The sequence below is a fragment of the Myotis yumanensis genome, unplaced genomic scaffold, assembly GCF_028538775.1.
Source record: "Myotis yumanensis isolate MYYU_CA2020_CCGP unplaced genomic scaffold, mMyoYum1.0.hap1 SCAF_1, whole genome shotgun sequence".
Taxonomy (NCBI): domain Eukaryota; kingdom Metazoa; phylum Chordata; class Mammalia; order Chiroptera; family Vespertilionidae; genus Myotis; species Myotis yumanensis.
Window position 1 is genome coordinate 118,744,700 of NW_027223752.1, and position 14,147 is coordinate 118,758,846.

The 14,147-nt window shown below is 44.3% G+C and overlaps 1 protein-coding gene across 1 annotated transcript in view; it reads right to left on the bottom strand.

Moving 5' to 3' along the window:
- Window positions 1-14,147, bottom strand: part of THSD4 (thrombospondin type 1 domain containing 4) — a 606,437-nt gene that overhangs the window by 557,336 nt on the left and 34,954 nt on the right. Inside the window, exon 3 of the mRNA XM_070431140.1 lies at window positions 13,426-13,495. Within this exon, the coding sequence (XP_070287241.1) occupies window positions 13,426-13,495 (70 nt within the window). The remainder of the gene's footprint in view (window positions 1-13,425; window positions 13,496-14,147) is intronic.

A 14,147-nucleotide genomic window follows, 5' to 3' on the forward strand; every position in this document is an offset into this window, starting at 1 on the left:
GAGAGTGAATGGAGGTGCTATTAATAATTACCTCAGGATAACAGGCATAATAAACAAGCATGTTCCCAAACGAAGCCAGATGTCTGGTGACCTCAAATTTAGCTCCCTTGTTCAGTCGATACCCACACCCCATGCCTCTCACTATGGTCACTCTTGCCTTTGTCTCCTTACATCCTTCTCAACACCTGGGCCTTATAAACATGAGTTGACAAAGTGAAATGCTGGGAACTAAACTAGCTTTCGATGGAGATTTAGGAAAATTAATCTGGCCATGCTGTGTCCAGGAGACGGGAGACGAAGGCTAGAATAATAACAGCTCACAGTTATGAATAGAAATGAGTAAATGACATGCAGCCTTTATTTCATTCTCTATAGAAATGCAAATGCAGCCCAAGGGCTGACGTGAGGGTGAAACAAGCCTTGCATGAGAAATTCCGTTTGCATAGTTTAATACAATTTAATATCTACTCATGGCCAGCTAAGCATCTGTCTCTAATTCCACAGCCACGGTCCTTTCAAACTCACTGCCTCTCGATGTAAGCTTCTCAGAAAGAATGAGCCTGTGTCCAATGCCTGGAAAGCAACAGCATTTGGCCACTGAGTTCCTCTCTATCCCCACCAAGCAGCCTTTCCTGTTTTGTTTTTAGCTCCAGGGAAAGGACAATGGACAAGTCAATCAGTGCAGATTACCCTGCACAGGGAGGAGCGGCACCTGACAGCCAAGCCCTTCACAAAGTCCGTAGGGCAACACGCAGGGTGATCGGGTGCATGGAGAATGCAATTCTCATCAACCCCGAGGTGGCTTCATTGTTTTGCTGTTTTCCAGAAAGTCTTTAGGGTGGAGGGAGGGTGGGTGGGAAGGCAGGGCTTTGCCTATTAGCAGATATTTCAATGCGATCACCCTCCACCCCTAATCAATGCCAGGGATCAGCCCTAGCACAGGAGCCGGCATCACACAGGCACAATCAGGGCTCCGGGCTGCTCTGTCCTGCTGCACTCTCGACCTGCCTTCCCGGATGAAAAGGCTACTTTCCACTAGGCATGGCCCATGTACAGAAAGTATTCCACCTCTGGTTTGCTCTCATTTGTACCCACCCGCTGCGAACTAAAATTGCATGGAGCAGAGGCCAAGAAGGTTTTCCTAGTAATTTGCCAGCTCTACATACTAGTATAGGGCTTAGCTCAATGACGACTAGTTACGGAATTCTGAGATGTGGGATTATTTCTTTGTTTCTTACCTTTCACTGAGCAGTGCAGAGGCTTTCATTTGAATTATAATTAATCACGTGAAACGCCTTGCACTAACTGGTATCCCCATTGTACAGATTACGATGCTGGAGGCTCTGCAGTAGGTTCTGGGGATACAGACTTGAGCATCCTAGGGACAAAATGTCACGGAGGTTACTAGTAAGTGAGTTGCCCAAGGTGACCTGAAATCCATCCAGCTTGGAAGACTGAGGACCTGCCAGCCCTGGGACTTTCCCACAGAGGCCCAATTCTTATTTGGCCCAAGCCTACGCTCAAAGTCACTTGAATAACCACTTCAAGGCTGAGTAGTTCACCCAATCACTTAAGAGCATTACATAATTAAGGGCCCATCACTTGAGGATGGAAGAGTTAGAGTGGGGTGCCGAGAAGCACAGACTGCTCTTTGATAAAAAGGGTCACATGCCCTGGCCAGTGGTGCGAAGTGGTTAGAGCACCAGCCCTCACACCAAAGAGTCGTGGGTTCAATTCCCAGCCAAGGACACATACCTGGATTGTAGTTTCCATCCCCAGTCTGGTCAGGACACATTCAGGAGGCAACTAATCCATATGTCTCTCTCACACCTCTCCCCTCTCTCTCTCTCAGTCTCTCTCTTTCTCTCTCTCTCTCTTTCCCTCTTTCTCCCTCCCTTCCTCTCTCTCTAAAAATCAATGGAAAAAATATCCTTGGGTAAGGATTATCAAAACAAAACACTGTCGAATGGTTGAAATCCCTTGATAGTGGGCAGACCTGATGCTGTAGCCCCAGCTCCCAATGCCCCCTTGATACACAGAGGTCATCTCATCCACTTGCCTCTGCACTTGCTATTCCCTCATTTCAGAATCTTCCCCTGGATAATTCTTACTTGGCTGGTAAGACTCAGCGTAGGGAAATGCTCTTTGAGCCTCGGCTTCCTCATCTGTAAAATGGGGATAATCGCAACTTCCACCTCACACAGTTGTTGTGAGGATTAGAAAAGAAATAATGTGTAGAGGAACCTTGCCAAGGATGTAGAAAGTACTCAATAAATGTTAGTTGTCACTATCAGCAACATCACTCTCCTCTGTGATCCCACACACATTGTCCGGACGATCACAGCATCTCTCCGACTGCAGTGCCACTGTTTATCCCCACTTGGCTCTGAGCTCCTCCAGGCAGGGGCCACGTCCCCCCACATCCCCGTTGCCTATGTGGTGCCTGCACACACCAAGTGCTCGTTAAACCTCCAGCATTGTTTGAATTGGTAATTAATTCCAGTCTGAACCTTAAGCCCTCCTCCTGTGGGCCTGTGCATCCATGTGTTGTGCCTTCCCTATGAAAGGCACACGAGGGAAATAAAGGAAGAGAACTAGATGTTCTCAAGGCTACTCAAAAACTTTCTCAAAGATTCTACATAATTCATTTGTACTTTGACATTTCACCGCCTTGATTTTCTCCCAGTGCATTTTACAGAGGCTGATGTTTTGTCTAAAAACTATAAGGACAATGACCTGAAAGTCAAGGGGTTTCATACAAAGTGGAAAATTGATCTCTCTGTGCTGAAAACCATCCTCTTTTCTTCCCCATGTTCACACTGACTGAGCTTGTGATCCACGTGGCCTCAGTGAGAGGAAACTGAGGTAGGCCAAAGGAAATCAGGTAACATGGATCTACGGTCCACATTATTACCAGTTGGTATAAAGTATTACTGTAACAGAGGGGGAAATACACCACAGCTTCCAAATGGCCAACATATTTTGAAAAGTATTCAATACAAGAAAGAGCTAGTAAAGGCCTTGAAGTTAGGTAGAACTTTTGTTCCACACTTCGTTCTTTATATTTGGCTTAGATGGAGTTCTGTGTCTGGGACAGAACTGAAGGTATACTAGTAGTGACCACTTTTTGCTTATAGGATGAAGTTTTAAAGAGGTTGGTCTTAGGAAAATTTAGATGTTAGGACACCCAGTGGCAGCAAGGTACATTCTGTGGCCTAAGGGCTTAGCTCAGAAGTTCTAATCCAATTGATAAGATTGGTTTACAGCACAGTGAGCCTTGTCAGTGGCAGAAGCTCAGTCCGTGTGAACATGGGGAAGAAAAGAGGATGGTTTTCAGCACAGGGAGAGCAAAGACATGGAGGTGGGATCAGGGTGGGTCTCAGCTGTGGCATTATTACCATGAAACAAAACCAAACCCATCACAGGTCAGGTGGGCCTGGGGCTCCTGAGTCTGTGACCAGGAGAGATCTAGGAGCCTGAACCTAATTAGGGCCCAGACAGGGGACATTCCAAGGAGTGGGCTGCTGCTTTCTAGAAACCAGAGGGAGACAGTGCCTGTGCTGAGATGGACAAGCATCACTGGGGTTCAGGACCTGGGGGTCAGCCACCCGGGTGTGAGTCCACGATTCTGCCACTTGATAACTGTGCACTCACTGTCTCTAAGCTGAAGTTTCCTCATCTATGAAGCAGAAATAAAAATAACTGCCTTCAGGGACAATGTGAACAAGTGCTTAGAGCAGCAGTTCTCAACCTGTGGGTCTCGACCCCTTTGGGGGTCGAATGGCCCTTTCACAGGGGTCGCCTAAAACCACTGGAAAACATATAATTATATATTTTTTTGTGATTAATCACTATGCTTTAATTATGTTCAATTTGTAACAATGAAAATACATCCTGCATATCAGATATTTACATTACAATTCATAACAGTAGCAAAATTACAGTTATGAAGGAGCAACGAAAATCATTTTATGGTTGGGGGTCACCACAACATGAGGAACTGTATTAAAGGGTCGCGGCATTAGGAAGGTAGAGAACCACTGGCTTAGAGCTTGGTAATGGGAAGCATTCTCTCCATGTTAACCAAGCGTGCTCCCTCAACAAGGGGAGAGGGAAACACGCTATCCAGAGCCCGGCCATACAATCTCCCCATGTGACCCTTCGACCCCTGCTTGCTCTCTATAGCAATAAGCAGTGACTGCCTTAAACCAGTGGTTCTCAACCTTCTGGCCCTTTAAATACAGTTCCGCATGTTGTGACCTAACCATAAAATTATTTTCATTGCTACTTCATAATTGTAATGTTGCTACTGTTATGAATTGTAATGTAAATATCTGATATGCAGGATGGTCTTAGGCGACCCCTGTGAAAGGGTCGTTCAACGGTCAAAGGGGTCGAGACCCATAGGTTGAGAACCGCTGCCTTAAACGATAAGGGGAGCCCTGAACAGAAGTTCTAGGGAGACTATGCCCCTCCTTCCTGTTTCTAGACTCTAGAGAAACCCATGGGATCGACAAAGAGGAAGACTTCAAAGAGGAACCCCCACCCCCTCCAACACACACACACTAAGAAGGCCTCAGTAGTAACAGCAGAAATGTCCCTGTTTCCAAACATGTGGTTAAGAGGCACATGTAACAAATAACATACATCTTCATAAACAAGCTCAGGGAGCCGGGGCCGGCACTCAGTGGTTAGAACACTGGCCCACAGATCACAGGGTCATGTGTTCCATTTCCAGGGGGTGTACCTTGGTTGCAGGTTTGGTCCCCAGCCAGGGTCAGGGCATGTGTGAGAGGCAACCAATCCATGTGTCTCTCCCACATCAATGTTTCTCTCTCTCCCCCTCCTCCCTCCCTCCTACTCTCTCTAGAAATTAATGGAAAAACTATCCTCGGGTGAGGATTAAAAAAAAAAAACAGTTTAGGGAGAAGATAGTAACATGTAGCTAGGGCTTAGCAGGTAGCCACAGAGCTGCCTCTGCAGGAGGATTCACCGTTTAAATAGATGGGTCTCAGCTGGGGCACCTTTGTCGCCCAGGAGGCATTTGGCAATGTCTGGAGCCGTTTTCAGTTGTCACAACTAGAGGAGCATCTTACTGGCATCTAGTGGGTAGAGACCAGGAATGCTGCTAAACTTCTAACAGTTCGTGGGACAGTCCAACAACAAAGAATTTTCTGGTCCAAAATACCACCAATGCCAAGTCTGAGAAACTTTGCTCTAAGAAAATTGGGCCTGGGCAGAGATTGTGCCCATGAAGTTAGGACAGAAGCATTGTGAGAAGAAGCATGTTTTGGCATCAGAATGTAAGCACAAGGTTGGCATTGGTCATAACAATAATTGCAAACAATGACAACACTCACGTAGCATTAACTATGGGTCAGACAACACCTTAAAGTCCTTATCTACAATTCATGTCATCCTTCAAACAACCTATGCCATAAGTACTATTATTATCCCCATTTTACAGATGATAAAACTGGGGCACAGGGCCTTGGCCAATTTCCAGAATTAGTAAGCAACAGAGTGAGGATATGAACAAGGCAGAAAGGCTCCAGAGTCCAAATTCATATACCAGGCAATTGATAAGAGTTTGATGAATTAATGGGAAAAATGAACTTGGCCATAAGTAAAAACATGCATCAAATATACAAGAAGCAATACAAAGAGAATAAAATTAGAAACAAAAGGATTTTGACATCTCCCCTATTTCTCAAAACTGACCAAGGAGTGAACATCTTATGGTGGGGAAAGAAGCGGCTGTCCGTGAAGACTCCAAATCTCCCTTCATTGAGAATCAGGTAACATCATCATTTGGAGGAGAAGGTGGGCCACTAATATACACATAAGGATAGTGGCCTCGAAACTGTACTGCAATTCACTTTCTTTTCCAAAGAGCAAGATTTGTGGTGTATGTGACAAGTTATTCTGTCTGTCAAAAGTTTGTTTTAACTATAATCTGGCTTTTGGAAACATAACATAGTGGGGAATTTAGAAGTTATTTAAGAAGTACCTTTCTATGGTTTGAGTTTTGTGTGTATAAGTGTGGGAGGGAATGGAAAGTTCAATAAAAAATTAAAGTACAAAAATACTAATTTTTCTTATAACCTGTTATAGTCCCAAAGTCATCACTTTATTAGGGTCAAAACACACACACACACACACACACACACACACAATTTATTCTGCATGACTTGGCTTGTTTGCAATATGATCACATTTGAGATACAAGGTAAAGCTTGTTCAGGCAATAATCTACACTAATAAAAGAGAAAGATGCAAATTGGCCATACCTTCATGACGCCCACCAGCCAATCAGGAGTGGGTATGCAAATTAACCCAACAAAGATGGTGGGTCAATTTGCATATGCAGGCACCATGGCAACGATGCAGGCGTTCCGCACAGCTCCAGCTGCTCTGGGCCTCTGGGCAGCATGGGAAGGCAGAAAGGCAGCTCCGGGCCAGAACAAAGGCAGAAAGGCCGCTCCAGCTGGAGCAAAGGCGATGCCGGCAGCCAGGGGAAGGAAGGCCCATTCTTGCATGAACCTTTGTGCATCAGGCCTCCAGTAAAATTATAATGTATTTACTTTTAAATACCATTACAAATGGAACTACAAACTTCCAAAGGAAGGAATTTATAAAGTGGGATTGTGCATGTTTCTGTGAAACAAGAAAACAAACACTTAAAAAGAAATATTCACAATATAGAAAAACAAATTTGTATGCCCCTGAACTTAGTATCAATTAAATACCAAAAGGAGTTCTTCAAAGAAATCAGGGAAGAAGGTGTCATAGGGAAGGAACACTCAAAACTCAATGGTTATCATTTTTTGGAGGTTTTTAAAAAATATTTTTATTGATTTTTAGAGAGAGAAAGGAGAGTGAGAGAGAGAGAGAAAAACATCAATATGAGAGCAAAGCATGAACTGGCTGCTCCAGCATGCTCCCTACCTGAAATCAAACCTGAGACCCAGGCATGTGCTCTGATCAAAAATGGAACAGGCAACCTTTTGGTGCATGGGACTACACCCAACCAACTGAGCCACACCGGCCAGGCTGTTATCATTTTTGCCATTAAAAATGTGGGGTGGTTGCCTCAGTTTCCTATCTTATATTATGTCTGCTTTCTCTGATGGTCCCTCAACATCCTCACAAACTTCTAAAAATAGAATGGGTGAGCCAAGTTTTTCTAGGTCTTTCATGTTTATCTTCTTGGTTTGGAGCTTTCCTACAAGATAACAACTCCTTTCACAATCTAGAGATGGAGGGATTGGAAGCAGGTAAGGGTTAACAACAACAACAAAAAGTTGAAGGCAGAGCCATCATGATGGGGGGGACGGTTATGACTTCCCTCCAGTCTGCCTGGCATTAGGCACAGGTGTTGACCCCAGGGTGGATGGGACCAAGACTCCTTCTCCACAGGAGAGACCTGGTAGATAGCACAAGGCTGGGAGGACAAACACCAATTCAAGTCAAGTCAGCCAAGGCTGGAGAAGGCAGAGGTTCCCACGGACTGGGCAGGTAGATCCTGTCCGCGGTTGAAGTCCGTAAGCACTGGCCACCATGAAAACTGGGTTTCAGGCAGAGCTGGTGATTCCATGTCCCACCCCATGTCACCTGCACACAGGTAACAAGCACACTCAGAAAAAAATTAGGGATAGGAAGGGAAACCCTGGCCCCAATCCAGCAAGAGGTTAGAGGCCAGGGCTGCCGCAGTATGCCCAAACTAAAAGCCTGAAGATGTCCTCTTTCTGCTACGGTGTAGGCTTTCCAAACACAAAGTCCTACGTTTGCTGCTCTGTTAGTAACAGAAGCAGATTTGATTTTTCTGCCATTGAATTTGAATCCAAGAGATTTGGCACACCATGAATTAATGAACATTGACATTGTTCCCAGTCCTTAATAAAGTCTCTTTTACTCTAATTTCTTCATTTCTCATAAGTAAAAATACTCTTAATTTTTCAGAAGCAGTCAGTTACACTCATGCCATTAGAAACAGAAGGCCTGACAAATAGCAGCTGGAAAAGGCACAGTGCCTGCTTTGCAGCTGGCTTCCAGTTCTGGAAAGGTTCTGCGGCCAGACCCTGGCTCATGAGAGTGCACTTCCCGCTGTCCTTTGAAGAGCATCTTTGTCTCCTGGTAACTCTCAAAGGATAACCCCGCACTGCTCCAAAGACTTCTATTGCCAATTCAGTGCTAGCATCTGATGCACTACATTGTCTTACTCCTCCTCCTTCTGTTTACTGAGGTATAACATACATAACGTGAATAAAGTACACTCATTGTAAATGTATGAGATTTTACACTTTTAAAGACATAAATAACCACCACCGAGGTCAAGATTAAGAATGTACCCAACCTCCTGGATACCTATGTGCATATTAATACCCAACCCCGCCACACACAGGTACCCATTATTCTGATTTTATTTTTACTATAAACTAGCTTTGCCTGTTCTTGAACTAAATATAAATGGAATCATACTTCATACTGTAAGTAGTTTTGTGTCTGTCTTCTTATGGTTAATACGAAGAAATTCATTTAGTGAATGAATTCACATGAAATGCATTCAGTTTGTTGCCTATATCACGTGTATATTTTTAATAGCTTTATTGGGGTATAACTGACATACAATAAATTGCACATACTTGATGGGTAAGATTTGGTAAGTTTTATAATATGTCTTCACCCAGGAAACCATCATCATCATCAAGATAATGTACATATCCATCACCCCAAAAGGTTCTCTGTCCCCCTTGGTAATTCCCCTTCCTCCCCTCCTCTTATCCCCAACAAACACTGATATTCATTGTCATTATAGCTTAATTTCCATTTTCTAGAAGTTTATATAAATGGAATAACACAGTATGTCTATGTTTTTATACATATTCTTCCACTCAGAGTAATTATTTTGAGATTAACCTATGTTGTAGCATGTAAAAATAGTTCTTTTTTTATTACTGAGTAGTATTTCTTTGTATAGATAAACCCGTTTATCCATTCACCTGTTGATGAACATTTGGGCTGTTTCTAGTTTATGGCAAATAAAGCTGCTACAAACATTCATGTATAAGTCTAGGTATGGATATATATTTTCTTCTCTCTTAGGTAAATACTGGATCATATGATAGGTATATTTGTAACTTAATTATAAACTTCCAACTCTTTTCCATTTTTATATCCCCTCCAGCAGCGTATGAGAGAACCAAGGTCTCCACAAGCCATCAGCACTCTGTATGACCATACTTTTTAACTTTAGCCAGTATAATAGGGATGTAGTTGTATATCGTTTTGCTTTTAATTTGTATTTCCTTAATGACTAATGTTGTTGAGCATCTTTTCATGAGCTTATTTGCCAACCATGTATCTTCTTTGGTGAAGCATCATATCAAATATTTTGCTTACTTTGTATCAGGTTGGTTTTTTTTTATTATTGAGTTTTGAGAATTCCTTATAATATATTCTAGATATAAGTCCTTTATCAAATATATGTTTTGTAAATGTTTTCTCTCAGTCTGTGGCTTGCCTCTTCATTCTCTTTAGTGTTCCAGAACAGAAGTTAGTAGTTTTGATAAAGTTCAATTGGTCAATTTTTTCTTTTATGGATTATGTCTTTGATGCTTTATCTAAAAAAAGGTTACCAGTATTTTCTCCTTTTATTTTCTTCTAGAAGGCTTAAAGATATAAGTTTTAGGGAATTCATACAACTTAACAAAAGGAAGATAAACAACCCAATCAAAAAGTGGGCGAAGGACCTAAATAGATACTTTTCTAAAGAAGACAGAAGAAAGGCCAAAAGACATATGAAAACATGTTCAAAGTCACTAATCATCCAAGAGAAGCAAATCAAAACAACAATGTGGTACCATCTCACACCTGTCAGAATGGCTATCATCAACAAATCAACAAACAACAAGTGCTGGCGAAGATGCGGAGAAAAAGGAACCCTTGTGCACTGCTGGTGGGAATGCAGACTGGTGCAGCCACTGTGGAGAACAGTATGGAGTTTCCTCAAAAAACTAAAAATGGAACTCCCATTTGACCCTGTGATCCCACTTCTAGGAATATATCCCAAGAAACTAGAAACACCAATTAGAAAGGATATATGCACCCCTATGTTCATAGGGGCACAATTCACCATAGCTAAGATTTGGAAACAGCCTAAGTGCCCATCAATAGATGAGTGGATTAAAAAACTGTGGTACATCTACACAATGGAATACTACACTTCTGTAAAAAAAGAAAGAACTCTTACCATTTGCAACAGCATGTATGGACATGGAGAGCATTATGCTAAGCGAAATAAGTCAGTCAGAGAAAGATAAATATCACATGATCTCACTCATTTGTGGAATACAATGAACGACATAAACTGATGAACAAAAATAGATCCAGAGAGAGAGAAGCATAGAACAGACCATCAAACCTCAGAGAGAAGGCACGGGTGGGGGGCAGGGGGAGTAAGAGATCAACCAAAGGACTTGTATGCATGCATATAAGCATAACCAATGGACACAGACAGTAGGGAGGGGGTGAGGGCATGTGCTGGGGAGTGCGAGTGGCCAGGGAGAGGTCAATGGGGGGGAAAGGAGACATATGTAATACTTTAAACAATAAATAAATAATAAATAAATAAATAAATAAATAAATAAATAAATAAAGTCTAGGTCCAAAGTCTCATCTAAATATAACCTAAGTGAGTATGGATAAAACTGAAGGTATGGTTCATTCTGTGGCACACTGCTCTCCAGCTTAGAACCTGTGAGATCAAATATGTTACATGCTTCCAAAATACACTGGTGAACAGGCACAGGACATTCCCATGCAAATGGGAGAAAGAAGAAAGTAGAAAGGAAAGAGAGGTTCTAAGCAAGTTTAAAACCCAGCAGGGCAAATTCCATTAGACTTTAAGGCTCAAGAATAATCCTCTTTGGCTTGCTGCTATGCCATCAAGGCCACTAGGGCAGTGGTCCAGCCTGCAGCTTTGCTGGACAGAGGTTGGGGCCCCAAGGCTCCAGACTGTCCTGCCCCGACAGCTTTGGGCAGCCCTCCCCCCCGCCCCACTGTGGCTCTCCAGGATTGGGGTCCTGAGACCACCTCATCCAGCCACTGGAGCAGCACCTGGGACAGCCAGCTGCTCAGCACCGGAGTGCAGGGAGAGGAGCCACCAGGGAAGGTGATGCAGAGGTGAGCCAGGTTCAGAAGAACCAGCAGCCCCTCCTTTGCAGTTTCCCATTGTCCTAGACAACAGCTCCTGGCTTCTGTCAAGATGGCTTACTGTTCTCCTTACAAATGTTCTCTCAGCAACACCTTTAGCGTGCTTTCCTGAACAGGCTTTCTCATTCTTTTCAATATAAATAAACTGAGAATTCTCCAAATCATTAAGTACTATGTTCTGCTTACTTTCCAATTAACAATTCCATCTTTAAGTCATTTCTCTCTTCTCACGTTTTACTACAAGCAGTCAAGAGAAACCAGGCCATTGTTTCAACACTTTCATTAGAAACTGCTTAAACTAAACATCTAACTTCATCACTTACAAGTTCTACCTTCCACAGAACACAAACACAGTTCAGCCCAGCTCTTTGCCACTTTATGACAAGCATGGCCTTTCCTCCCGTTTCCAATAACATGTTGCTCATTTCCATCTGAGACGTCATCACAATGACACCTTTCATATTTGCACCCACAGTGTGTTAGGTGACTCAAGTATTGTCTGAGGCTTTCTCTACAGTTTTTTGTTTTTTTTCGTACTGAGCTCTCATTGGAATTGCCTTTAAAAGTCCATTCATGGCCATGTGAGCTTTTCTGGTATGCAACCTCAAACTCTTCCATTGCCAGTTCTAAAAACAAGTACCATAGATTGGGTGCTTTATAAACAACACAATGTATTTCTCACAGTTCTTGGGTCTGGGAATCAGGTATCAGGGTGCCAGCGTGGAGCCTTCTTCTGGGTTGCAGACTTCTCACTGTATCCTCTCATGGCAGAGCAAGCTATCTCAGGATTCTAATAAGGATGCTAATTCCATTTGCTCCCATGACATATTCACCACCCAAAGGCGCATGGGGGTGGGAGTAGGGTTGTGCGCAAATTTCCAACATGATGTTTAGACCTTGGCCAGGTTTTCCATTCATTCAATCATTCAACAAGTATTTTATTGAGCACCTATAATAGTCCAGGAGCTGAGAATATGACAGTACACAACGTAGGGCAGATCCCACTTTCATGGAGCTGACATCTGAGTGAGGCATACAATACAATACAGGTTTATATCAAGCCTAGAAAAACAAAGCCAGAACATAATACCCAAACCTAAAAGAAATTAGACTAATCAGACAAGAATATTAAGAACTTCTCCCAAAAAGGTTCACATCTAGGCAAACCCGTATACACTCTTTTCTCCGTTCCCTTCTCTCCTGGACTTCCCCTGTGAAAACCCCGTCTCAGGAAAGGTTCCAACCGACTCAGTCACGCTTAGATACACACAGCTCCAAAGTGTCGGTGTTTTGTTACAGGTAGACATGAGATGGCAGAAAGGAACTCCACGGACCCTCTCAGAGTCATATTGTGCATCTACCTCTAAGGAGACATCCATCACGCACCTGCACGAGGCTGGTTTAGGCAACAGTGAATAGTTCATTTACTATGAAACACACAGAGCCTGGAGGGAAGTGTGCTGGATACTGTCTGTTTGTCCCTCCAGATGCTCTGTGACCCTTCTCCACCCAGCTCTGTGGCCCAGGAGGCTGGCCTTCAAGGACTGCATCAGGGCTTTTGTCTTCTGTCTTTGGTTGGATTCAACTAAAGGGAATCACCACAGGAGAAAGAGGGGAGGAGGAGAGAGAGCGCCAGGTCCTGATTTCCCTGCTCCCTCCCTGCCTGGCTGCTGGTTGGCAGTGGCTGTGTCCTCTATCAGAAATCATGGCTCCCTATTAGGGTTCCTTTTCTATAGTCACAGCCACAGTCACAGCCACAGCTATCTATAGCTACAGCCGTCTCTCTAATCATCCACACCTCTTGCCCCTGGTGGTGTCCCTAGAGCAGTGGTCGCCAACTTTTCAGACCTCACGGGCCACCAGTGGTCCGCGGACCACCAGTTGGTGACCGCTGCCCTAGAGGGCAAAGCTCCATGCTGGTACCCACCATTCCCAGGTATGTAGTCTTCTCACTGCCCTCTCTCACCTGCCCCATTCTAAAAGGCACAGGCTGCAAAGCCAGCACCACCCTCTAATCAGAGACTTGGAGCTTCATTTTTAAGCTCCAAGGACTTAGGGGGGTTTGGAGGGCTGGTGAACATCCTATAAACGGTGTTTCCTTGCAGAACCAGCGGTGACTCACCTCCAAATAGAACAAAACTCAAGGTGGTGACTAGAGTGACACCAGCCCCCTGTGCAGAGAAGAAAAGCCTCTGAATGGCCATGGCTTACCTTTCTGTGTTCAGTGGAAGGATGTGAGCCGATGAGCTGGAATCCTAACAGCAGCAGGTAACCCAGGACTCTGAGAAGGAAAAACAGCAACAGGCAGGACTGTGAGCATGTTCCAGGCAGCAACACCAGCAGAAGGAGCATTTCCGTCTCATCATCGGAAGGGAGACACCAGTCCAACCCGGGGTCTGGGATGTGACCCAGTGAAGAGGCAAAGGACAGCCCCCGGGAGGGAAGGCAGCGGACTGTGGGCAGGGCTGTGGCACCGGACAGATCTGGGATCAAACCCAGCAATACCACTTACCAGCAGGGTTTCCAGGTCAGAACAGTTAACCTCTTCGATCCCCGTCTTCTTCCTTGTAAGATGGGGATAACACAGAAGCTGGCCCCAAGGGCTGGGGAGGACTGACTGCAATAATGTGCCATGTCTGACACAGTAAGTGCTAGTGCACGCTGGGTGCTCCCGGAGCCGGTTAGGTCTGGGCTCTGGAGCCGGGCCAGGGGAGTTCCTCTCCCACACACAGGCTGTCCTCGGAGCCTTTTCCTTGCCAGTCCTTGGTCCTTGGTGTCACATATGTTCCCCCGGGGCGGGATTAGCTGTGTTAAGCCCCACTGTCACCAGCCCTGATTAGGGCTTGTCATCAAATAAAGGGAAGGTATGGAAATAGGAGCCAGCTGGCCCTGAGACAGCGAGTGTGCTGGGAGAGCGTGAGCTTTGGATTCAA